Below are 27026 nucleotides of genomic sequence, written 5' to 3'. Positions count from 1 at the left end.
CAGAAGCGCTGACAGTCACCAAAACACGGTGCGATGTGAACCTGACACTCACCCTCTCCGTTCGACTCCATCCGAGATGCTGTGTTAACAGTATCACCAAATAAACAGTATCTGGGCATTTTCAAACCCACCACTCCAGCACAGACGGGCCCTGTACCAAACACAGACAGTCACAGTAAATACACTGGAAATACACTGGAAATACACTGCAGTAAAAGAAACACAGACAGTTACAGTAAATATAATGGAATTATACAGTAAATACACCGTGTCATCGTCTCACAGGCTTAGTTACGTTACGCGTGGTAGAGGCTCATTGGGTCATTGGTGAACATTGGTTTGTAGTTTTTGTAGTTGAATCATTTCTCTTCATCATCCTCTTTGATGATTGAACTACAGAGACCACGTTCACATTGACTGCGTTGAGCGCCGCCCACGCCTGGCCTGTCTGCCTGGTTGATGTCAAGTGTTTGAATACGAGTATAAATACTGCCTGCGTGAGAAACTCCAAAGCACTATGGGACAAAAAACTTGGTTGCTTGGTTTTAGAGTAAGAGTCTTGGCCTGAGCCGGGGCCGGGGGCGGTGGCGGGGGGGGGGGGGTCATCCGGTCCAAACAGTGTAGCTACTGCCGTCCTAAAACCAAGATATTATCATTATCTGTCATCCTCATTCAGCTACAGTTGATAAGGGACTACATTCCACTACCGTTTATAACACAGTAATTACAGAATAATGACACCATGCAACCACGGGGCAGGGAGGTACAACAGTGTGTGTGTTACTGAATCACAGACGGCATCTTGAAGAGCCAACTATTTACCATACTATAATAAATCGTTGTGTCATCACAGAGTTAAGTTATTTGTCAGAACCAATCTGTCAATGGTTATGGCGGATTGCATGCACTGTGTAACACTTATAATGTATTGAAAGTTTGATATTTGCATGATTTATTACAGCGTTTAGGGTGGTTAGTATGAGAGAGCCCAGAACGGGAGCGGAGTACCCTCACAGCCGTGGCTCATTTCATCACATCAAAAAACATCCAGTTATGAATATAACATCAGTTCCCCGGGGGAAGGGAACACGACACTGTACTGAAAGGGAAGAATTAGCTCATTTCCTACGATAGTCAGGAACAAAAACAAAAAAAAATACGTTACCTGTGTGGATTCCAACCCTAAGCCGTAGCTGGTCATTGGGTCTGTGTCGGATCTTGAACGTTTTCACCTGTTCTAGTAAGGCTAAGGACATGCCAGCGATCTCCCGGGCGTGTAATTTACCGTTCCTGCCCGGCATGCCAGACACAACCATGTAGGCGTCACCGATGGTCTCCACCTGAGGGAAGCAGGTTCAAACGTCAACGCGTTAGAAAAGCACCTTAAGGATCCGTCTCACAACAGAGATGTGATATTTTTATTTTTCGGACACAGTTAGCACAGGTAAACGTGCTAAAAGGAATAACGAGACAGTGTTTTTACCTTGTACACATCAAAGTTATCAATGACGGCATCAAAGCAGGTGTAGAGGTCATTGAGCAGGGTCACGACCTTGGGAGTGTAGAGATCACGGTAGTTAGTACTCAGCTCAGGTAGGAATACAGGTCATAGCCAAAAGAGCCAATCCTGGACCTCACCAAGCTGCAAACAGCCAATCCTGGACCTCACCAAGCTGCAAACAGCCAATCCTGGACCTCACCAAGCTGCAAACAGCCAATCCTAGACCTCACCAAGTTGCAAACTTAACCTTTGTGATAAAGGGCACTCATGAAAATGTCAAAATGGAAATCGCACTCTGTCTGTCAATCTGGCCATTTTCCATCTGGCTTCCCCTGGTGATTGACTGAGATGTGTTTCTGCATGAACTCTCATGGTTCCTTCAGATGAAAATATTCCCGAACCCACACCGACCTCCTCCCCTTTAGACGGGGGCCAGAACTAAATGACAGCTTACTGACAAAACGCATCTGCATGCGTAAAACGAAGCAACAGACTCAATATTGGGAACACATTCCAAACACATCTTCCCGTTTCTGAAGGGCAACAATTGCACATGTTTTATAAATGACCATTTCTTATTTTTTTGATGTCGGTCCAGTTGGACGATTCAGGGTGGAGAGAGAGAGGAGATATATACAGAGAGAAACTGTTTTAGTTCTGAGCTTTTTATTTCTTTAATTTATTTATACCTAATCTAGGGGGGGACAGTAATTTGAGAATGTGTCATTCAATAGAGAGGTAGGCAGTGACCTCCACCGAGGAAACATGTAGTATGGATGGAGATGAGACATGTGTCGAGAATTGAACTGACATTCAATCTATTACACTAATATATATCTGCCATTTAGCTGACGCTTTTATCCAAAGCAACTTACATTGCAGTGAGTTCATACATTTCAGTATATATGGTCCCAGTGGGAATCGAATCCCCAACCTAAGCGTTGTTAACACCATGCTCTACCAACTGAGCCACAGAGGACCACAGAGGACCACCAACCACACTTAATAAATTTGCCACTAAAGCATAATGGCTGGGTTCTTAGTTATGAACAATATGAAAATACATGTTGAAAGGTCAAATAAGATGTATGCTTGTACTTGTAAGTCGCTTTATCTGGATGATTAGATCAGTCTGGGGTGTAACGTTCGCCAAGTATGTTCTATCGAGGATATCGCTTATTACGATTTATTGGATGTGATCTGGAGACTATAAAACATCTCTGCAACTCCAAAATAAACACCCAGTCAGCATGACTTTGTTTGAATTCTTGGCACAGGTTGCGTTGACGCACACAAAGCAGACCTTGTGCTTCGAAATGTCTTTTAAAAGTTCAAGAAAGACCAAAAGTGTTTGGGGAAAAGAACATGGTGATGCATTGCAGTTAAAACCATTCCATCAACAGGTGATTGGTTAAAACCATCCCATCAACAGGTGATTGGTTAAAAACATTCCAAAAACAGGTGATTGGTTAAAACCATCCCACCAACAGGTGATTGGTTAAAACCATTCCACCAACAGGTTCCTCACAGCCTGCTCTTGGAATGAAGAGAGGACAAGCGGTTTTCCTCTGGCTCCAAGAAATGCCTCAGACCCAGTGACTCAACTCTGCGTCAACGTGCTCGCCTCTCTCTCTCTCTCTCTCTCTCTCTCTCTCTCTCTCTCTCTTTCTCTCTCTCTTTCGGTTTTTCTCTCTCTCTCTCTCGGTTTCTCTCTCTTTCTCTCTCTCTCTCTCTTTCTCTCTCTCTCTCGGTTTCTCTCTCTCTCTCTTTCTCTCTCTATTTCGGTTTTTCTCTCTTTCTCTCTCGGTTTCTCTCTCTCTCTCTCTCTCTCTCTCTCTCTCATACTCACTCTCACAACAACAGTACTATTTTGAGTTTGTGTGGCCTTTGCGTGGGAAAGCTTTGTCAGTACAGTATGAGACATCGATGCTCAGCAACAGTGAATACTTGTGGAAGTGACACGTCTCAGCTAAACTCCTGCCTTGTGTTCTTTCCCCTTCCAAAAACAGTGAGCAGCCATTTTAAAGCGTTTTAAAGCGTTCTTGTCATCATCTTCCTCCCTGTGTCTTGAGGAGAGTATGATGGAAGTATATCATATCTGGTTTGAGGCAAACTGTTTCCTGACATGTTTTTACTTGGAAAGTATTCTTCTCAAGAAGTGCATTATTCCACAGCCAAGTGATTGGTCGTGTCATGGAGGAATACAACCAACCGCAGAGTCTCTGTAATCTTGCGAAGTGGTCGTCCGGTGATGACAGTGAACGCTTTTGTACCTGCAATGGTGTACTCTCAGCTGACATGGACGTGAAGCCCACGATGTCACTGAAGTAGATGGTGACACTGTCAAAGGCCTCCGCCTGGACCGTTTCCCCACGCTTCAGCTGCTCCGCCACCGAGCTGTGAGGACGGGAAGAACAGCCTGAATGAACAGCTACAGAACAGTCGGCCTGGAGGCTAAAACTCACAATGAATAAAGACAGTCGCAGCAGAGCCGGCTTTCATCATAATTAATTGTTCGTTCAACTTGTTAGGTAATTAAAAGAACCAGGTGTGCAGCATAATGTAACACTAGCGGCTAGTGATGTCTAATTATGTGATGAGAGAAGGTGAATCTGCCTCCTCCCAGGCTTTGTTCTGTCTGTCAGAAAGGCTTGGGGCTGGACAGAAGTCTGAGGCAGACAACAGGGGGACAGATTAGGGCTGTGACAGAACGGAGACAGGGAGCTTATTACACAGACGGAGAACATGCCTCATCGGCTGCTGCTGTCGTCTTATCAGAGAGGCTTAAAACCTCGTTAATGAGCAGTTTGCTTGTCGGCTTCCATCTTCCCTCACTCCTTTCATCTCTCCACTCCGTTAACGCAACGAGAAATGTGGATCTTCCTTAAACGAGTGAGATGAACGACCCCGAGGCCGTCTCTCGGGCACGGCGGGGACTTCAAACTATGACGAGGTCACGGAAGGACACAGAGAATATTGCCTTTGTAATCTCGTCCTTCCGACCGTCAGAAGTTCCCTGTGACGGGGCGCTCAGTGGCGTAGCACACTAAGGGGCATACCATATCATCGCAAGGTCCCTGGTTCGATTCTGGCCATCGACATATCCTGCATGTCATCCCTCCTCTCACCCATCCTTCCTGTCAATCTCTACTATCTCTATCCCAATAAAGTAGAAATGCCCTAAAATATATTTAAAAAATAATTTAAAAAAGAAGCTCCCTATGACTTGGTCATTAGTGTACAAGAATAAAACGTGAGGCGGGATCCAGAACTTACTGTGGCAGGATCTGGTAAAGGAGGTTTTCAGCCTTCCTCTTCTCCTCCAGGTAGGCCTGCGTACGTTCCTCCACCAGGTTCTCCAGGTTGTTGGCGTACTGCTCCATTCGGGACAGGAGGTTATTCAGGATACTGGTGCTGCCCTCCCTGTGACACACACACACACACACACACACACACACACACACACACACACACACACACACACACACACACACACACAGAGCAGAATGATGTCATTGTGGATGCGATGCCCATCGAGAACATCAAGACTAGACAAGTGCTTGCTTGGTGTTTGGTATAAACATAATTTACTGTGTGAACTCAAAGCTCCTCTCAGGAGTGGTGTCGTATTCATATGTTTCAGACATGCATCCTGTAGCCTTCTGCAGCATTTCAAACAGCACTGTAGTCAGTCGTCAGCAGAGCGTAGCTGTGTGTACAGTACAGGCCTCTGTTTGGCTCCTCTCCACACCTCTTCTGGGTCAGAGACTGTACACCCACACAGAGCAGATAAAGGCTCACAGCACTGAAGGGAGACATGAAAGAGACTCAGCTGAGTACCACAGCATTAAGGGTAATCATCCCTCTACAGACACCGTAGACGCTGGACCACATTCCACATGAGTTTACTGTTCAGCACCGGATCAGCCAGAGGAGGAGGGGTCCCCCTTGAGTCTGGTTCCTCTCAAGGTTTCTTCCTCCCGTGGAGTTTTTTTCCTTGCCACGGCTGCCTGATATTTTTCCTCACACCCATGATCAGGTCCAAGGCTACTGGACATTGCTCATGATACAAATTGAGTACAGATGATCAATAGTGTAGCTGGTTAACATCGGGTATTTGAGGAGACAAGTGTTGGCAAGTCAGAGGTCGCAAGTTCGAGACTCGGTCAGAGCGACTTGAATTGCGGGGCGACAGTTTGCAACAACTTGACGTCTGTTTCATGAGCCTCCCTTATATGGGGTAAATGCGATCCTTTACTCCACTGCTGAAGACCCCTGAATATTCCTGTGTCCTTCAGACCTGGGCTCCGCGCACCAAGAATAACACACCACATCAGTCATCGTATGTCAACAGCACACATTTACGTAATGAAAAATAGCACGCAAAATGTCCATTGATGTGGTGTGCCTTTCTAGGTGAAAGGGCCTCGTACAGACCGGACGAACTCACACACGTATCTGTCACAGCGTCCTTAAGTGCAGCTGAAGCCCATCAATCATGCAGCTACACACTGACACAGGCCTGGAGGGAATGGCCAGCCGTATATCACTGTGACTCCGCTAACGTTGCTAAGCTAAAGTGGCTAAGCTAAGAGAGAGAGACAGTTGGAGCAGTGTGGCCGAGCCGCCAGTCGATGTGATGAACCACAACCTGTGTTGTGATCCCGCTGTTACAACAAAAAACACACACACCTCGTAGGAAATACAGTCAAACAGTAAAAAACAAAAAAAACCATCCAGACAGAACTGCAGCACCACCGGGGCAGGGTGTTGGAGGAGGGGAAGGGAGCAGCCTTGAGGGCTTGAACTAGCAACGAAAAGCAAACACCAGGGTCTTGTTCCCTGCAGTAGCTCATAAAACACTTCATTTTCCTGGTCACAGGGGTCACTCCTCAGTACACATCCTGAAGGGCTGCTGGGGCCCTCAGATCATGTGGTCCTCTGTGGCTCAGTTGGTAGAGCATGGAGCTAACAACGCTTAGGTTGTGGGTTTGATTCCCGCTGGGACCATCTACACTGAAATGGATGCACTCACTGCAATGTAAGTCGCTGTGTTTAAAAGCGTCTGCTAGATGGCAGATGTTATATTATAGATCAGCAGGTATGACATGTACAGCAGTGGATGCCCTGCCCCATGGGAAAACCTGTCTTTCACACAGACACAAACCCCTGAACCAAACTACACACATGAATAATGTAGGAAGCGCTTGGAAGAACAACTGGAAAGATATTGAAAGTCACACAAACACACACAGGCAGACGGGGGAGATGTCCTGTCTTTCAGATGTCAAATGCCTCGAGTGTGATAAGAATCTAAATGTTATTTTTTCTGTTATATTAATCTGTTATTGATATTATTATTGTCTTGATATTCGTATCTTTCTCAGCGCATGTAATAATATCAGACAAACACATCCATGTACAGTATTTCCTCCATTCATTCTCCTTGATGCATCTCTGTTCGATATCAACTCCACTGGTATTCCATCAACTGTACATTCTATCCACTGCAATAGAACCGGTAGACGACACAGGGTAGCCATTTTGGGGCCTGGCTGTGCTTGTGTTTAATACCGGAGAGGGTAGCCATTTTGGGGCCTGGCTGTGCTTGTGTTTAATACCGGAGAGGGTAGCCATTTTAGGGCCTGGTGGTGCTTGTGTTTAATGCGGGAGAGGGTAGCCATTTTGGGGCCTGGCTGTGCTCACTTGTTGAGTTTGGTGATGTAGAGCTTGATGTGGCTGAAGTCTGGGCGTTCAGCGGGATCCTCTGACCAGCATCCCTCCATCAGGAAGGTCAGCTGCTCGCAGTGACAGCTGTTGTCTGTGGTGGGACGGAAGTAAGGTCTCTGACCATTACGCACCTTCTGAACTATCTCTGTAAGGGAGAGGTGGGGAGAGAGGGTTAGGGTGTGTGTGTGTGTGTGTGTGTGTCTGTGTGTGTGTGTGTGTGCGTGCCTGCATGAAATAAACCAGCTTTATGTGCAGACAAAAACCCCTTGAAAGTGACAGTATCTGTGAGTTTTTGTTCTTGACTTTCAATCACGGGACTGAAACTGAAACAAGACATGGAAATGAATGTGTGTTCACTCAGTCTGTGAAACTGACGGATCAATGAAGTGCCAGAGAGAAACATAAAGCAGCAGGACTGCAGTCCCAGAGAACAGGAGTTGGCCAGTGCTGCTGAAAACCTTCACGCCATGATTCTCTGACCGTCTTAACCGATGTGGCAACATGCAATCAGGGAGAAAAAGACTAATGGTTGATGAGTCAGAGTGAGAAGGGGTGGCGGTGAAGGGCAAACAATCGGTCTGACAAACAATCGACCAGACTGTGGAAAATGACACACAATCACTCGCTGTTGAATTGATCGTGAGGTATTGACAAATCAATAGAAGCCATGATGACTTTGTAAAGAGCCTGATCATCATCTGTTCATCCTAGATACGAGTGGTGGGTCTGGGTCACCTTTAGGACTCAGATCCATGCCGTCTATATAGAAGGGTCCGTTCCTCAGGGCGATCTCCTGCAGGATGATACCAAAGCTGTACACATCTCCCTTCTGAGTCCCCTGGGGAGGATGTCTGTCGTAGATCAACAGCTCTGGGGCCGTCCATAGCTTCTCTGAAGGAACAGGAAACAAACAAAGCCACTGGAAAAGCTCTCCATAAAGGGACATTACACTCCGACATGCAGCGATACGCTTCAACCCCAAACGAAGGGGGAAAGATGTGCAAAAAAAAAGAAAAAAGAAAAGAAAATAGTTTTGTCGTACGTTGCCGAGGAGGAGGCGTGACGGACGGGGTCGACTTACTTGCGTAGAGTGCGTGCGAGTCGTCGTTTTCGCAGGACGAGCGAAAACTGGCCAAGCCGTAATCCGTAATTTTCAACACAAATCGACTGTCCACCACGCAATTAGATGACTTCAGATTTCCATGGGAGCCAATGTAACTGCTGTGGAGATAGTTCATTCCCTGTCGGAGAGAGAGAGAGAGAGAGAGAGAGAGAGAGAGAGAGAGAGAGAGAGAGAGAGAGGGATAGAGAGAGAGAGAGAGAGAGAGAGAGAGAGAGAGAGAGCGTGAAATAGAGCTTTTATGGCATTTTCCTACAGTGGGAGCATACATGAAAACATACAAATCTGATCATGGGGAAATAATATGTTTTCAGCTGGATCGAAATGGAAACACAGTATCATCAACATTTCTGCATCGAGCCAAGTGTTTCAAATACATTCAAGTACCTTTGGAAGGGACATATGGAACTAATGCATGGACCAAATACAGATGGGAAACTGTAGCATCACGGTTAAGTCCAATATTTGGAGTTACTTGTGTATAATATTCTCCCTTCCAAGGTCCTTGTGCTCGGGAAGGTCTGCCTTCCTGCCTGCTTCAGGGACTGTGATCTTTACAGCAATTAAGTTTGTGTACTTCATGATCCATGTACTTGACTTCAATATAGTATCTTTTCAAGATACTGATCTTGAACAGAGACCCTTTGTTAGAGCTAGGACTAAAAATAAGTACTGAAAATACATGGATGATTAGGTTTGATTAAGCGGAAGGAATTTTGCGGTGAGATTGTGATTATGTTGCTGTCCAAGACTTAGGTCATTCTGAGACTCATGCCAATGCTTACTCTCTCTCTCTCTGTCTCTCTCTCTCTCCGTCTCTCTCTCTGTCTCTCTCTCTCTCTCGCCGTCTCTCTCTCTCTCTCTCTCTCTCTCTCTCTCTCTCTGTCTCTCCCTCTCTCTCTGTCTCTCTCTGTCTCTCTCCGTCTCTCTCTCTCTCTCTCTCTCTTTAATAAAGTGCCCATGTGAACTCAAAACAAGCAAACAGGACTTACAGAGTGTATGTACGTCCATGGGTAGGGTAGACTTATGGGTAGGGTAGACTCATGAGAGATTCCCTTGTACAGGGGGGTAGCAGGGGTGAAGAGGTCTCGGGGTTGGGGTTAGGGTTAGTATAGGGGGGGTAGTGAGGGTGAAGCGGTCTTTAGGAGGGACTGTTAAGATGTAGCTTGAAGAGATGGGTCTTCAATCTATCTTCTTCAAAAACAACGTATCGTTGTAAGCGGTGTGTATGCAGGGCTGCCCTGTAACGGAGACCTTGGTCTCAATGGTCTCATTACCTCCCCTGTAACAGAGACCTTGGTCTCAATGGGACTCCATTACCTCCCCTGTAACAGAGACCTTGGTCTCAATGGCCTCATTACCTCCCCTGTAACAGAGACCTTGGTCTCAATGGTCTCATTACCTTCACTATGTCATTAATCAGGGAGTAACGGAACATCCAGTCCAGGTTGATGCTCTCGTTCTCCAAGATGTCCTGGAAGAGAAAAAACTAGTCAGCAAACATCTCAGTTCCTTACACAGACGGGCAAACCATGGACACGAAATGTGAAAAACTAACAGTAGCCTACATGTTAATACAATGTTGTTACTACACAAGTAATAACCTACACAAACATTTCTTTTTTGAATGTCTACCAGCGTCCGTGATCGATTGGCACAGCCATGTATCATATGTGCTCTTTTTATCTTGCCAGGCTTCATGTGAACTTGTAACTCAACCCTGAAGGAAGACCCCTGGGGGCAGAAATGCCCAAATAAGGCCTGAGAACAACCAGTTACTGGAAACTGAATCATGACGCATCATCCAACCGCATCACTCCAACTACAGCTATCAGTCTTTTAAATGGCATTTTTACAGTCTGAAGTGTTTGCAAATGACAGTACTAAATGTGTTCTGTAGTGTCCCCTACTTACATGGTTGGCCAACACACCAAGCTGTCATTCTAACCCCAAAGGCAAGCCAAGAAAAAGTCTCAAAGTGTATATTCAAACATAGAGAGATGAATATATCTATCTATATCTGTATATTTTATCATAAATCATACGTGTAGATTATACACAAGCTAAAAGACGGTGGAACTGAATGAGGTTGAGAATGCAAGGCCTCACCTGAAGACTACCTCTGGGGCAATATTCAGTCACGATGCAAATGTTTGGCGGGTCAATGCAGGCACCGATGAACCTGGTGAGGTGGTTGAACTGGACATCTCTCATCTGCAAACACACAACAAACACACAACAAACACACAAACAAACAAACACACAAACAACATTTTCAACCATTTAAATCATTCAGTCACGATCCCGATAAAATCCAACGGTAACAGACGTGCCAACATGTGAATCACCAGTCAGAATAGTCTACTTACAGTAGTCAGAATAGTCTATTTACAGTAGTCAGGTTTGGCAGCGCGTCTCTTCTACGTGTTGAGTAGCTTTCCCTCTAAGGGCGTCCAGTTGACACATGTGCATGTGCATAAATTGCTGGCGGAGGTTATGAATGAGGCAGTGTCCTGAGGACCTGGGGCTGGAGGGAGGAGCGCAGAGGTGTTGAAAAGATGTACTTGGTAGAGTCTCAGTGCAGGGCAGGCCAACGTGTGAACGCACCGCGCGGGAAAACAAACCCTCGTTAGTTCCGTGTTCTCCTTCTAGAACGTTGGACCTCTTCCAGAAGTGAATCATATTACGGGAAATTCGGAAAACAAATGATCCTGTGAGACGCGGGGGCTTGTGATGGACTTCGCCCTGAGATAACGCAGTGCTATGTTTGCCCCGCGTTTAAGAGTTACATGTGGTGTTCACGTATAAACTCATTAATTCATCTTCTTTGAGACGAACAGATGGATTCAGTCAATGCGTGCACACGCACGCACGCACGCACGCACATACACACACACACACACACACACACACACACACACACACACACACACACACACACACACACACACACACACACACACACACACACACACACACACACACACACACACACACTCCATCTCAATACATCCAAACACTGGCAGGGGAAGATTTCCAGAACCATCTCTGGGAGGCAGCATGGACCTTCCAGAACAGTGTTGATAACCTGTACAGTGTTTGGCTTTGGGGGGGTCACCGAAAACAGAGGTGAGTGACAGCTGCTTTAACAGCAACAACCAGGGAGTCACTCGCTCCTGTTCCACGGCCCGGGAGAAGTTAACATACCCTTTGGCCTATATAATTCCCCCTGCTGAACGCTAGCACGGGAGGGAGGAGGGAGGGATGAGGAGGGGAGGAAGGGGGGAAGGGGGGGGGCGGGGGGAGGTTTGGCAGGCCCCTCTCTCCCCCATCTGGTTGGCTCTTTCATGAGCCGGGTCCTGACAGCCGATCAGGCCCTCGGGGCGTCTGAGGAGCTGCCAGCTCAGACGGCTGTCTCTCTCCTGTGTGTGTGTGTGTGTGTGTGTGTGTGTGTGTGTGTGTGTGTGTGTGTGTGTGTGTGTGTGTGTGTGTGTGTGAGCGCCGGCCCGGAGGAGAACAGAGCCATCCAGGCTAACACATCTCACATCAACTAGGCTGGGCCGCAGAGAGAGAGAGAGAGAGAGAGAGAGAGAGAGAGAGAGAAAGAGAGAGAGAGAGGGAGAGGGAGAGAGAGAGAGAGAGAGAGAGAGGGAGAGAGAGAGGGGAGACAGGGGAGAGAGAGAGAAGGAAAGAGAGAGCCAGCCCAATCTTCCAGCAGCCTTATCCACCACACTGATAACTCAATAACTCAATTAAAACATACAAGCCCACTGACATCTTGCTCTGGGGTCACTTTTGAACAATGATTTCCTTTCCCACATCGTGTTTCATAAGAACTGATTTTGGTTTTCCGACTTTCCACTCTTATCACCCTCTCATAAATTGCAATTTTCCAAAACGGAAAAGGACCATTTCATTCACAGCTGTTGTAGGCAGCTGCTGATGTCAGAGGAAGGAGCATTGATGATCCAGAACTCTCCTTCCTGCAACACAGATCCCGTAATGACAAATCTCCTGTGGCTGAGAGAAAGAGTCCTTCCTTTGAACAACCTTGTAATGACTCAGTATACACCCCCCCCCATCCCCTCCCCCCCCAGGGCCTATACAGTGGTTCGACCACAGCACAGCTCCAGTGGGAGAGGCCATTTCTACGACTCTGGAGGGGTCGTAAATGCAGGCGTGCTGGCTCGGGATAACACAGGGGGCAGGGCAGAGGTATTCAGCCCCCCGGGGGTCCGCGCAGTTGCCACCGGTTTTAGAGCCCCGCCTTTTAATCAACAGCTGATTCAGACCTGAGGGAAATCACGTGAGAGGGACTCTGGTTAACTGGTTCCATTAAAAGACTGTGCAGTCCTTGAGGAGCGGAGGCGCTGAGTGTCCCTGGGGTGAGGGTCGGAACCACTCCCCACCAGATGCACGGAGAGCTTTGGGTTCAACATGCTTGGAATCGCAGCAGACCCCAGACACACCAGACACCCTGTCTTTAGAGAGGTTGGGACTGGGGCCTGCAGGGTCGTCTGACTGTAGTTCTCCCATCGTATTCACACGCTACACAAACGCATGGTCCTCTGTGGCTCAGTTGGTAGAGCATGATGCTAACAATGCTTAGGTTGTGGGTTTGATTCCCGCTGGGACCATATATACTGAAATGTTTGCACTCACTGCAGTGTAAGTCGCTTTGGATAAAAGCGTCAACTAAATGGCAGATATGTTATATATTATTATATTATAATAATTATATTTATATTATTGTACCAGCCGTTCAGTGTGATGAGCACCATCTCATCCTCGTCCAGGTGTAAAATGCAAAAAAACAACAACTTGAAACTTGACTTACGTGTTTGAGCTCAAACAACACCTGTCTGGTCAGCTCGATCCTCTTCTTGCTCACGTGTTTGATGGCCACCAGGTTGCCCTGTGTGTCGAGGAAGAGACAGGGGTTACCGTGACGTCCGGGCTGAGTGACAGATGACTGAGTGATGTACCGTGAGGACGTGAGGATGTGAAGGAGGTGTCACATGCACAGTTAGCCTTTTAGATGATGAAGTACAAGACTACTATCACTGCAGCTGAAAAGTAGTCTTCTGTGGCTCAGTTGGTAGAGCATGGTGCTAACAATGCTTAGGTTGTGGGTTTGATTCCTGCTGGGACCATATATACTAAAATGTTTGCACTCACTGCAAGGTAAGTCGCTTTGGATAAAAGCGTCATCTATCTGGCATATATTATATTATTATATATTAAAAGTACTGAATGAACAGAGCGGGCAATGTGAGTACAATGAGAAAACATATTTTTCAATATAAATAAATAAATAATATTATATTTATTTATATAAATAAATAAAATATATTTCAATATCTCAAAAACATTCAAGTCTTTGTCCTTGATGAAATGACCAGGAAGGACAGGGAAGAATCTAAGTGGAAATACTTTAATCTAAAAGGGGGTTGTTAGTTGCTAGTTGGTGCCGTATTCTGGCATCGAGATGGAACCCCGTCCTGTCCTGTGAGCAGGTGCAGCTGACACCTACTCCAGAATGCCCAGATGAACAGTTCCATCAGAATCTGCACGGTGAGCGAGGAGCAGAGAGAAACCCTTCAGATGACAGGCTGATAGGTACAACAGCAGGGAATAGCAGTTGTGTGACCCACATTGTGAGGTGGGATGGCTTTGAGCAAATGAAAAGGAACAAAATGCTTCAATCCACTTCAGTAGGAACGCTTCAATCCACTGTGGATCTCCTACACTGAGGTGGGCATTCATCCGACGGTTGAATCATTGTAAGGCGTGTACACGTAATTAACAACCGCAACAACAACAACAACAACAACAACCACAACCACAACCACACGACAGTGTGTCTGAATGTTCAAAAGCCTGATGTTTCTCTCATATTCCTCCACCTTCTAGGTCTCGTTAAACAGAGAGATTAACAACAGCAGCAACCAGTTGGCTGTGTGTCCAGACAGCGAGGTGGGATGTAGAAAACCGCAGGCAGCGGTGTGTGTGGATGAGGCAGGCAGTGGTGTGTGTGGATGAGGCAGGCAGTGGTGTGTGTGGATGAGGCAGGCAGTGGTGTGTGTGGATGAGGCAGGCAGTGGTGTGTGTGGATGAGGCAGAGTGGTGTGTGTGGATGAGGCAGGCAGTGGTGTGTGTGGATGAGGCAGGCAGTGGTGTGTGTGGATGAGGCAGAGTGGTGTGTGTGGATGAGGCAGGCAGTGGTGTGTGTGGATGAGGCAGGCAGTGGTGTGTGTGGATGAGGCAGAGTGGTGTGTGTGGATGAGGCAGGCAGCGGTGTGTGTGGATGAGGCAGGCAGCGGTGTGTGTGGATGAGGCAGGCAGTGGTGTGTGTGGATGAGGCAGAGTGGTGTGTGTGGATGAGGCAGGCAGCGGTGTGTGTGGATGAGGCAGGCAGTGGTGTGTGTGGATGAGGCATGCAGCGGTGTGTGTGGATGAGGCAGGCAGCGGTGTGTGTGGATGAGGCAGGCAGTGGTGTGTGTGGATGAGGCAGAGTGGTGTGTGTGGATGAGGCAGGCAGTGTGTGTGTGGATGAGGCAGGCAGCGTTAAACCCAGCCAGCCGCCCACTCCCTCTCCACCAGCAGCTCCTCTGCAGCACACTCATGTGTGGGTGGAAGGGACTGAGCAGGAGTTTAAAATGTCAGAACTCAGTCAGCCTTACCTTAAAATAGCCGGTCTTTGCAAATAGCTGATATTTTCCATGGGCAGTTATCAAAGAGCCGTAACTGGAGCCCCGCTGGAAGGGAGGAGGAGGAAGGAGGAGGAAGGTAGTTAGTTCAACCAGCTGGTGAAAAGAGAGGGATTTTACCTCCATGGTAAGATAATACACTGTAAGTGTATTAAGTATAACTCTACTCTACACAGCAGTGTGTCAGGCGAACAGGTAGACTTAATGTGAGTGCTTAGCTCCTTTTGATGTCTACTGTGTACTGTATCTTTCACCTACAAGAGGAAAATGCCATGTTTTCATATGCAAAGTAGAAACCAGAGGAGATGTGTGAGGACTCAGAGTACACAGAGTGAATGAAAAGGCAGAGGGCATCGTGGGGAAACGTCAGCATGCACTGCACATTTGTCGAGAATGCAAATATTGGCACCACACGGCATACTGGAAAATACATGGCTCTGGAAAATCACTGTGTTTTCCACTGTATTATCCCAGGAACTGGACTAAAAACCTGGAATGAAGAAGGTGTGTGCATGAATGCCTGTGTGTGTGTGTGTGTGTGTGTGTGTGTGTGTGTGTGTGTGTGTGTGTGTGTGTGTGTGTGTGTGTGTCTGTCTCTGTGTACGTACTTGTGTGTGTGTGTGTGTCTCTGTGTACGTACTTGTGTGTGTGTGTACGTGTGTGTGTGTGTGTGTCTCTGTGTACGCACTTGTGTGTGTGTGTGTGTGTGTGTGTGTGTCTCTGTGTACGTACTTGTGTGTGTGTGTGTGCGTGTGTGTGTGTCTCCTGTGCGTGTGCACACACATGTGTGTACTGAAATGCAATACATAGGAAAAGCATTGGTCCTCAGACAAGAAGGAGCAGAACCTGATACTTGGAGGACGTGATGAAGTATTATATATGTAGGGGCCAGGGCCAGACGTGGGCTTATTTTAACAATCATTTAATATGTGTCTGCCACCACAAACCCAGCCACCTACAATAAACCGCCGGGAAGACTTTCAAGAATGCGTAAACTAACAAAGGATTTGGACCTTCTCTCACTTTCTCTCCCTCTCTCTGTCTCTCTCTGTCTCTCTCTCTCTCTCTCTTTCTCTCCCTCTCTCTGTCTCTCTCTCTCTTTCTCTGTCTCTCTCTCTCTCTCCCTTTCTCTCCCTCTCTCTGTCTCTCTCTCTCTCTCTTTCTCTGTCTCTCTCTCTCTCTCTCTCTTTATCTCTCTCTCTCTCCCCCTCTATCTCCCTCTCCCCCTCTCTCTCTCTGTCTGTCTGTCTCTCTTTCTTTCTGTCCCTCTCTCTATCTCTCTCCCATTCCTTCTCTCTCTCTCTCTCTCTCTCTCTCTCTCTCTATGCAAACAATAAATGCACTGTATCCATAGAAGTAATGTTATACTGTGTGAGTGTGGATGATTAACAACAATGTTGTTTTCTCCAGTGTCCTATTATGATGTCATGAATAGCACAGCAGAGACGTCTCTTAATGCATATGGGGGGGTGGGGGGGGGGGGGTGCTAGTGTATGCTTGTAGAGAGCTTTAAGGATAAACTGCCTCTGTTGAGCTTTTCCCGCTGGCAAAGGATGCCACTCTAATCTGCCAGAGAAACAACAAGGTCTTAATCGCAAACGCACAACAGCGCCAGGACTCCTGACGACACACAAGCCATATGAGGCTTTGAGAAGACTGCGATGAAATGATTAAGGCAGCCAACGCACTGTATCGTAAAATAAGGTGAGATCACACCGAATGTCCGATAGTTGTATGATGTATAGTAAAGATTGATGCTTCTATGTGTTTTCTACTAAACAACGGGGGCAGGTTGGGGATGACGTGGAACAGACGTACCTGGGAGAGGGTGAGCCGGCTTCCTGCCTTCTTGTGGTATTTGTTTGGACTCTCAAACTGCAGATCCTCCCACCTGATCCTCCACAGCATGCCAGCCAGCTCCTTCTCCAGCTTCAGCTTCCTGCAGCAGCAAACCAGGCAGAGGGATTATTAACAGGGTTTCACAACAGAAGCACAGCAACAAAAAAACAAAAAAATACTGAGATATGTGCATGGATTGTTGTTATCAGATTGGTGATGCGATACCATCAGTGCTATTGATGCCTGCGATGGGTGAACTCTCAGTTCAACAGGATTGAACATGGCCTGACCTGCCACATAGCTAATTGCTCAAAAACAAATCCGATATTAATCTTTTAAGGAGGCTGTAAGTTGTGAGTTGTTGAATGTTTCACACTGACAGTGTGGATCATTTGAGCTGTCCACTGCCTCCTCCTATTTGTTGAGCTGGTGAAAAACAGCAAATAAGTTTTGTTAAAACTGAATATTGACGCAATGCAACAAATGTTGATGAAACTGCAAATAACCAGACACACGCTAATTATAAATGCCGGAAATCCAATTTAGAAAATGTACAGTATGGAAATTCAAATTTTCAGGTCACTGATGTCTTTGACTTTTTTTTCTGGTGTTATTTTTAAACACCCAGCCTCACTGGCAGTCGCTCGGAGATGTGGAGCGAGATGTGGAGCGAGGGAGAGAAAACGCCATCCAAGTGAATCAACACATCTGGTGCAGATCTCACAGGGCCGGCTGTTACTCAACATCCTATGATTCCCTGCGAAAACGTACCATGTTTTTCAAAATCAAACCGTTTTTCCTCAAGAGTCGTTGAAGCGTTGAGAAAGTGAGAGTTTTGAGTGGGAAATCGTTATTAGTTTGATACGTAAAAAAAAAGAAAAGAAAAAAAGAAAAAGCGAAGTGAAAAAACCCAGAGCGAAGCCCACACATTCCAGGGCAATCTGAAAGGTGTAAAGCACTTCCAGATGTCTGCAGTGGATTATTGCAGCGTTTGCATATTGGTGGATTTTACCCTTCCACTGAGCCACCCTAGTTGGCCCCAGAAGAGCCTCTATTATTTGTTTCTCCAGAGCTCATTCTGAAGTCAAATACCCCGAAAACCTCGGCGCTGTCTTCCTCACGTTGAGGAGCTGAAGGTGAAGTTCATACAGAGTTTTGTCACCTGCCTGCACAACAACAACAACAACAACAACTCATTTTGGATGGTTCTGTTTTCAGGAGTAGCTGCCCATTAAAATGACTCCTGGACTACATAGAACTCCTGTACTGACTGGAAGAGGGTTTTAGATTCAGTTTGGGGAAGCCAAAGACAAATACTGTATTGCGCTTAACATTAGAACCACAGAATAAGCCTAATACCACAACGGCTTTGATCAGCTCCACTTTGAATAACAAAAGGATGATAAATAATTGTTTCTCAGTTGTGTCTGTTTCATGACGATTTGTGTTCAGGAACGGAAATGTCCCATCATCGCTGGGGAGTAGTGGCAGTGGCACCGTGCAACGTTTCGGGGCAGGAAACACCATTAAACCAATTCTCTCTCTCTCCAAAAAAAGGAGTATTTTTCTATTTAAAGACCCTCGTTTGGAGGCCTCCTGGCAGCCAGAGGACCAGTGTGGGGCTCCACAGTGGGGCTATTGTTTCATAAATCCCATATGTGAATACCTTCGCTGGACCAACCCTGCACTAACAACTACAGAGCCTGGGCTCTGTTCAACATCTCTCACAGCTCAGACTGCTGCAGACTACCGTCCCTCACAGACCACCGTCCCTCACAGACCACCGTCCCTCACAGCTCAGACTGCTACAGACCACCGTCCCTCACAGACCACCGTCTCTCACAGACCACCATCCCTCAAAGACCAATGTCCCTCACAGACCACCGTCTCTCACAGACCACCGTCCCTCACAGCTCAGACTGCTACAGACCACCGTCTCTCACAGACCACCGTCCCTCACAGCTCAGACTGCTACAGACCACCGTCCCTCACAGACCACCGTCTCTCACAGACCACCGTCCCTCACAGCTCAGACTGCTACAGACCACCGTCCCTCACAGACCACCATCCCTCACAGACCACCATCCCTCAAAGACCAATGTCCCTCACAGACCACCGTCCCTCACAGACCACCGTCCCTCACAGACCACCATCCCTCACAGACCACCATCCCTCACAGACCAATGTCCCTCACAGACCACCGTCTCTCACATACCACTGTCCCTCACAGACCAATGTCTCTCACAGACCACCGTCCCTCACAGACCAATGTCTCTCACAGACCACCGTCTCTCACAGACCACCATCTCTCACAGACCACCATCCCTCACAGACCACCGTCCCTCACAGACCACCATCCCTCACAGACCACCGTCCCTCACAGACCACCGTCTCTCACAGACCACCGTCTCTCATAGACCACCATCCCTCACAGACCACCATCCCTCACAGACCACCGTCCCTCACAGACCACCATCCCTCACAGACCACCGTCCCTCACAGACCACCATCCCTCACAGACCACCGTCCCTCACAGACCACCGTCTCTCACAGACCACCGTCTCTCATAGACCACCATCCCTCACAGACCACCATCCCTCACAGACCACCGTCCCTCACAGACCACCGTCCCTCACAGACCACCGTCTCTCACAGACCACCGTCTCTCACAGACCACCGTCTCTCACAGCTCAGACAGCTCATCAACACTGAGTCAATCTTCATTAAACAGCAATGCTGACCATCTGGGAGGTTAAATATTAAATCATTCGAATTCTGTGTGGGGACACACATGAAAGAAAATCACACGATTAATAATGACGTGAGAGTGAAAATGTGTCAAACCAGACCAGTCATAGGTTTATCTAAAACCACAATCCAAATAGTATTTAGTTGTGACACTGTACAACGTGTCAGACTTTAAAAACCATCTTATTTATGTTATTCATCTCATCATCTTACAGTATTTGAATGGAAAAGGTATTTTAACGGTATTTTAACTTCATTGGTCTCTATTTCCTAATTCCTCATTTTAACTCTAGTTATTACTAATAATACAGATTTGTGGGTGATAATCAATCCTTGCAATTACTGCAGCAGAGCCCAATAGTCCAGTCAATGATATGGTGTGAGACATAATCAGCTGTTTGCATAACCAACGTGAATTAGCCACCTGTTCCTCCTGTAACACCATCATCCATATCATCGGGTTGACAGTGAATACAGGTCGACACTAGAGTGTGTGTGTGTGTGTGTGTGTGTGTGTGTGTGTGTGTGTGTGTGTGTGTGTGTGTGTGTGTGTGTGTGTGTGTGTGTGTGTGTGTGTGTGTGTGTGTGTGGCAACAACATTTACCTTATACTAAGTAGAAAGACAGGGAAGCGAGGGACAATTACTTTTTCCAGCACATACACAAGCGCAAGCGGGTGTTTCCACTTCCAACCTCCGCAATTAAAAAAAACAATTACACTCAACTAGAACTTCCTAGAAGAAGCTCACTTCCACCCTATACGGTGTAGGTCAGAATGCTAGGGAGGTTCAGGCAAGGTCCTCTGTCTAAAGTCAGTGTGGTAGAATAACAAAGGAACGTGTTAATGATTATTATGTGAGCGTAACCACGCAGGCGTTCAACTATTTAGGCCAGGTATCCCAGTTTGCCTTGGCAACGGGCGTACTTCTCCTCTGCTTTAAAACCATCACCTGCTGAGCTGTTGCTCTGGCAACAATCATGTAAATTCCACACTGGCACCTATAGCTGTGCTCCCCATAAATCCTCTTTGAAACACGTCAGCTCCTCCAACTCTCTCTCTCTCTCTCTCTCTCTCTCTCTCAAAGATGAAAGGCGTTCATTTCACTCGTTCCATTTTTAGAACAAAAGCAAAAACAACCACAAACTCACCTGTAAATGAGGAAACTGGAGATTCCAAAAATGATGAGAGCCAAGCCGGATCCAACGGCTACGATACCCAGGACTGGAAGATGAGCTGGGATACAGAAACATATAAATGATCACGTTATACATTACATATAAAAACCAGCACTATCCAAACTCCTCTTCTGCTTTCCTGAGATGACAATATTGTTGTGTGGGGCCTACAGCAGTTTGGCAGCACTGAAATACAATTCATCAGTAACATTTCGGCAATCCTCAAATTCCTAAAATATGCTCAATTATACTACTGTCCTGAATTCAACTCAAACTTGTGGTGTCTTGAACAGGTATTCACATTGCTTCTGTTATGTTTCTATACGTGACTTATTCAAGCGCTCCCCCTTTAACTGTCCCTGTGACAACTGCCTTTAATTCAAATTCTGCCTGCAGTAATTAAGTCTGAAGGTAATTCCTACTGTCTCTAACCTCTGTCTCTAACCGTGTCCAACAAAGCGACTACGTACACCAGGCCTGTCTCTCCCCTAACAGCCCTCTGCACAGCAGGCGACATCCAGACTCACAGCCGAGATAATGGCTCCTAAATGGCTTCCCCTTGTGGAAGAGATCGCTGCTTATCTCCTACTTGTTATTTATAGAGACAATACCATGGCACCTAATTACAATCGTCTACCTCGTCATTGCTGATTGACAAAACCATTCCATTGCTTCGTAAATTGTGTTATTGAAACTGTGTAATTATGTTTTTTGATCCAAATGTCTCTTTTAAGAACGTCTCCCATGTAGATATAAAACCCCCTGCTGTGCATCCGCAGCGTGAACAGAGAAGAGGACAGACACGTTGCTTGTATCAGATTGCTGTGTACTCATGTATCACCACACACTCCTCCTGAAGGAGCCTGATGGTCTCTCAGGGCCAAATGAAGATGGCAGATGTGCACAGCGCCAGCTAGCCCAGCAGAGAGGAACGGCATCGGCTACTGCCTACCATCAATACAGGACGGGTCGTCTGAGGAGGGGAAGACACAGGGAGGGTTGTCCAGAGGCGGGCCCCCGCTGGGCCAATGGATCTTCTCTGTTGATGACCATATGATCTCTTTGTTCGTTCCATTGTAATGAGCCACAATCTAAAGCAAACAACACAGAGGAGAGACGTTTTAGTTTATTACTGAAGCCTGTGGGTGAGAATTCCCAGAGCCACATTCAGCTACATTCAGAGAGATGAATATGCAGAGTGTTGTTACATAATCATAATGAGCCAGCTCTTCTCTCTCTATTCAAATAAAAAGCTAACCTCACAGTTTTATGCAAATTAGACCCTGCGTTAATTTAAAGTAATGCATTAAAGTTGCATATGGAGAAAAAAATAAAATAATTCCTCTCCAGAAGTAGTTTTAAAGCATGCAAGGCCAAGAGTGAATAAAGAAAAAAAGGTGTTTGGCATTGAGTAGAAAACTTCTGGGCATGTCCATTGTCTGACTTAAGTATGACTGAAAAATGTCTTAACGTTCACATCCATTTACGTCCAAGACAAACACAGAGTGGCGTTGGCTTCCACCTGACAGATGACCAGCTTGTAGGAGAAACGGTCTTTTAGCATTCAGCGTTATTGTTTGACGCTGTGGTGTATGCCTGTCCTGTCAATAGCCCCCCTTGTCACAGAGGGGCATTGTGAAACATGAGCCCTGCATCTCTAGCTAACGACTGGAGAATGTCCATTTAGCCCCAACCTCCTTGTGGAGGTCCAGGCAGACATGTAGGGTCATCTCAGCAGAGGTGCCCCTGAGGGGCAGCCCCCTGAGACCACCATAAAAACAACGCAGGTTTTGTTGTGGAACAGAAAGAGCAACACGAATGAAGTCCAGTCAACAGCTGCAGTATCTGCTGGGGTTAGATCCTTGCTTGTGAACCAGCGAAACTAGGAAAACCTGGGAAACCAGAAATCAGTGGACTAGGCTCTCTAGCCAATCGGGGACATGAATCGATCATTTCCGAACCTACGAGAAATGAAAGCCAGACGTCACTGGCGTCTGTGTGGAGGATTTACACAACATATCATTAAACAAGTCAGGACCCGAGAATATCTCTGAGAAAAACCTTAATAGCCCGAGTACCATGATGCATGACACAGAACATTTGCTTTTAATCACACCGACGGCCATCCACAAGCAAAGCACTGGGGTTTTAAACTCCAACGCATAACTCACTATGTGGAGAAGAATATTGAGGAAAAACTCGGCTTGCAGTAATTACAGCATCTGTGCCATGTGGACTGAATTAGAGAACGCCTCTCAGTCATTGCTGTTACTTATTGTCAATGAGTTTACAATTGAAACTCAAAATATATCATTAAAATGTTTATAAATCATAAAGAATACAAATGGATTTTTGACAACAAAGATATATTTGTTTTCCAGAGTAAAAAAGATTCTTAAGAAGATTCTGGCGAGTGCCAATAACTGAACAGCATGCTATGAAAGGAGGACAGCTCTGCATCCCTCATCACAAACGTGCAATCATTTAAAAGCAGGAATTTGAAAATGTACTTTAATTAACAAAGATGTAAACTCCCAATCGAAAACACACATTAATATTGTGTTGAGCCAGATGTTTACTTGTAGAACTCAAGTAAACAATCCTCCTGCATTTGTAGTTGATACTTACTGGGAAGCACCTTTATAATATTGAAAACATCTACTGGTCATTGGCTGTTTATTCATTAATCATGACTTGACATGAACATGTCCACCTCAGCTTCCGTGAGCTTCCCTCAGCAATCATCCAACACACAGTTCAGCAATCAGCCAACCGCGTCTCAGAGCTGTGTGAGTAACAGTGACCACCATTGGCTAATCTGGTACCACAGCGGATCTGGGTGCCTTTTATGATCACAGCTTATACAGACAGTATAAAATAATTGTTTACTACAGTCCCATGGCAAATGAGCAGCAAATATATTGTGTAACGTTTTTAAAGTATTGGTCCCCTCAGAATAGTAAATAGCGATCATGATCTCATAATGTGACTGTAAAATTCACTTGCCAGAAAACAAAACCCGAAAAACAAAATTGCAAGTTATGCTTTTCTCTAAGAGGCCTCTCTGCTACAGCCACTAAAGCTTCACATCACACAGCTGATCTTTTATCCACTGTACTTAGCAGAAACTAAGATGAATTTGGAGTCAAAAGGTCACCTTATCTAAAACGATTCACTTGTCAATCTACCGTTCCTGTAGAGGGACCAGAGGGTCGACTCACCCCGTACTCTCCAGACTCCTGGTTGGTCATCGCCCACAGGTTGAAGTCAGTGTTCCTGGCATTGGTCTTGTCTGTGGTCACCAGTCCCGTGACCCCTAACAGGCAGAGAGAACATCCACATTCAGGGATCTGTCACATAAAACAATATTATGCAGAAAATGACGCTACAACGATTTTCCTGTCTGATTTACTATCTAACTTTACTGTCCCATTTGTTGGCAGGAAGGCAGCAAAGCTGGAGCTCATGCAACACTCTGGTTTGAATATCTGCATATAAAGTGATTTCCCGAAGGCAAATATTTACACCATGCCTGAATATAACACCAGTCATCTACAGTGCCTTCGGAAAGTATTCAGACCCCTTCACCTTTTCCACATTATGTTATGTTATGTTACAGCCTTATTCTAAAATGGATTCAATTAATTTTTCCCCTCATCAATCTACACACAATATCCCCCATAATGACAAAGCCAAAACAGGTTTTTAAAAATGTCTGCTAATTTATTAAAAATTAAAAATGGCAGTGGTTCCAATCCTGGTTCCGATCCTCCGCGACCCTTGCGTTCCTGTGTCTCAGACAGGGCTACCTCATCACGAGACCGTGACTCCGAACCACCCCCGCTACATGAACGGGGGAGCCAAACGCACTGACCCCAGAATCTGCGGTTCTGCATCCTCTGAGTGATGTTGATGCCGTCGTTCTGGGAGCCTCCGTCCGCCAGCGTCTCCTGCAGGGCCCTGGCGTACAGAACGAACCCGTCGTAGAAGCAACCGGCGATGAAGTCCATCTGGAAGAGGAGCAGTGGAAGTCTGTATGTACTACGGTACGTCAGCCAGCTAGAGAGTGGCCATCAAACAGTAGTTGAGGTGAAATTAAGAGATGACTTATGATCATGTTTGCGTTGGAGTCTCTTAAAGACACATACTCCATTTCATGGGAAACGCCTTATACATACACATACGGAATCGCCAAATATCGTTATATTTGAGTCCGCTCTCAAACACAGTTGCGCATTAGAAGGGGGTGTCTAATGTTGACTCAGTGGAAAGCTCAAAGCTCTGATGATGAAATGCCAAGACTGATGTTTGTCACCAATCCACAGAAAAAAAACAAATACCTTGTAAAGCTCTAATAAGTGTTAACTCCACCACCTCTATTCAGTGTTTGTTTACTGTTCACTGAATGTTATTTAAAGGGAGGGCCTAACCCTGTCTCTGTGGGCCTAACCCTGTCTCTGTGGGCCTAACCCTCCCTGTCTCTGTGGGCCTAACCCTCCCTGTCACTGTGGGACTAACCCTCCCTGTCTCTGTGGGACTAACCCTCCCTGTCTCTGTGGGCCTAACCCTCCCTGTCTCTGTGGGCCTAACCCTCCCTGTCTCTGTGGGCCTAACCCTCCCTGTCTCTCTGTGGGCCTAACCCTCCCTGTCTCTGTGGGCCTAACCCTCCCTGTCTCTCTGGGACTAACCCTCCCTGTCTCTCTGGGCATAACCCTCCCTGTCTCTGTGGGACTAACCCTCCCTGTCTCTGTGGGCATAACCCTCCCTGTCTCTGTGGGACTAACCCTCCCTGTCTCTGTGGGACTAACCCTCCCTGTCTCTGTGGGCCTAACCCTCCCTGTCTCTGTGGGCATAACCCTCCCTGTCTCTGTGGGCCTAACCCTCCCTGTCTCTGTGGGCATAACCCTCCCTGTCTCTGTGGGACTAACCCTCCCTGTCTCTGTGGGACTAACCCTCCCTGTCTCTGTGGGCCTAACCCTCCCTGTCTCTCTGGGCATAACCCTCCCTGTCTCTGTGGGCCTAACCCTCCCTGTCTCTGTGGGCATAACCCTCCCTGTCTCTCTGGGCCTAACCCTCCCTGTCTCTGTGGGCATAACCCTCCCTGTCTCTGTGGGCCTAACCCTCCCTGTCTCTCTGGGCATAACCCTCCCTGTCTCTCTGGGCCTAACCCTCCCTGTCTCTGTGGGACTAACCCTCCCTGTCTCTGTGGGACTAACCCTCCCTGTCTCTGTGGGCCTAACCCTCCCTGTCTCTGTGGGCCTAACCCTCCCTGTCTCTCTGGGCATAACCCTCCCTGTCTCTGTGGGCCTAACCCTCCCTGTCTCTGTGGGCCTAACCCTTCCTGTCTCTGTGGGCCTAACCCTCCCTGTCTCTCTGGGCATAACCCTCCCTGTCTCTCTGGGCATAACCCTCCCTGTCTCTCTGGGAGTCTACCTTGACCCCTATGGGCCTGACCCTCCCTGTCTCTACCTTGACCCCTCTGGGCCTGACCCTCCCTGTCTCTACCTTGATCCCTCTGGGCCTGACCCTCCCTGTCTCTACCTTGATCCCTCTGGGCACGGCTTTGTCTGTAGTCTCTATTCTTGGATCTGGCTGAGGCCAGTCAGAGAGCCAAAAAACACCATAAATCTCAACAAAGTAAAAGTCAAACTCTTAATGGATGAAAGAAAGACAGGCATTAATCACCACGCATTCATTATTTCCTTTACGACAGCACCTCAGATTATTTTTGTCGTTCCATAAGCCTAGATGCCTCACTGAGCCCACCTGGCATGATTTGAAAGATATTTCAGGCATTTCAAAACAGTGTTTTTGTGTTTCTAGTGTGGAAAATCCTGTCAAAGGTGTGAAATCTTTTCTGCAAACAAACTTTGTGGGGTCACAATGCTGAGATGTGGCAGGTCTTCAAACAACTTACCAGGGAGGGTTCTATATTCACATCAAAGTCCTTTAACGCTTGAGCGTGGAGCTCCTTCTGAAAGGCTTTGTACTCAGGGTTGTCAGGTTCCCTGTATGTGATGACAAACACAGACTGGGAGAGAGACAGAGATAACAATGAGAAACTAGAGAATCACTTGAGAACGCTATAATATAATCATGAAGATGAACTGAATATGACAGCGTTTTAATGATCTACTACTGGGTTAATAATGCCATGTGACAGACAGAAAGTTGAAATGGAAACAACATATAGAAAGGATTCA

At 46.7% G+C, this 27026-nt stretch overlaps 1 protein-coding gene across 1 annotated transcript in view; it reads right to left on the bottom strand.

Annotated features, from left to right (window-relative positions):
• Nucleotides 1–27026, bottom strand: part of npr2 (natriuretic peptide receptor 2) — a 38834-nt gene that overhangs the window by 2112 nt on the left and 9696 nt on the right. The window contains exons 3-20 of the mRNA XM_083669902.1: nucleotides 26741–26854; nucleotides 24698–24833; nucleotides 24045–24139; nucleotides 21776–21914; nucleotides 20797–20881; nucleotides 16880–17000; nucleotides 15035–15109; nucleotides 13189–13266; nucleotides 10461–10565; nucleotides 9754–9825; nucleotides 8313–8472; nucleotides 7967–8122; nucleotides 7208–7376; nucleotides 4778–4924; nucleotides 3775–3898; nucleotides 1484–1552; nucleotides 1166–1340; nucleotides 53–151 (exon numbers count right to left, since the gene is read on the bottom strand). Coding sequence (XP_083526028.1) covers nucleotides 53–151; nucleotides 1166–1340; nucleotides 1484–1552; nucleotides 3775–3898; nucleotides 4778–4924; nucleotides 7208–7376; nucleotides 7967–8122; nucleotides 8313–8472; nucleotides 9754–9825; nucleotides 10461–10565; nucleotides 13189–13266; nucleotides 15035–15109; nucleotides 16880–17000; nucleotides 20797–20881; nucleotides 21776–21914; nucleotides 24045–24139; nucleotides 24698–24833; nucleotides 26741–26854 — 2119 coding nt within the window. The remainder of the gene's footprint in view (nucleotides 1–52; nucleotides 152–1165; nucleotides 1341–1483; nucleotides 1553–3774; nucleotides 3899–4777; nucleotides 4925–7207; nucleotides 7377–7966; nucleotides 8123–8312; nucleotides 8473–9753; nucleotides 9826–10460; nucleotides 10566–13188; nucleotides 13267–15034; nucleotides 15110–16879; nucleotides 17001–20796; nucleotides 20882–21775; nucleotides 21915–24044; nucleotides 24140–24697; nucleotides 24834–26740; nucleotides 26855–27026) is intronic.

The sequence above is a fragment of the Argentina silus genome (genome assembly GCF_951799395.1).
Source record: "Argentina silus genome assembly, chromosome: 5".
NCBI classification, from domain to species: domain Eukaryota; kingdom Metazoa; phylum Chordata; class Actinopteri; order Argentiniformes; family Argentinidae; genus Argentina; species Argentina silus.
The sequence above is the reverse complement of the archived record's forward strand: the minus strand, read 5'-3'. Positions and strand labels throughout refer to the sequence as shown.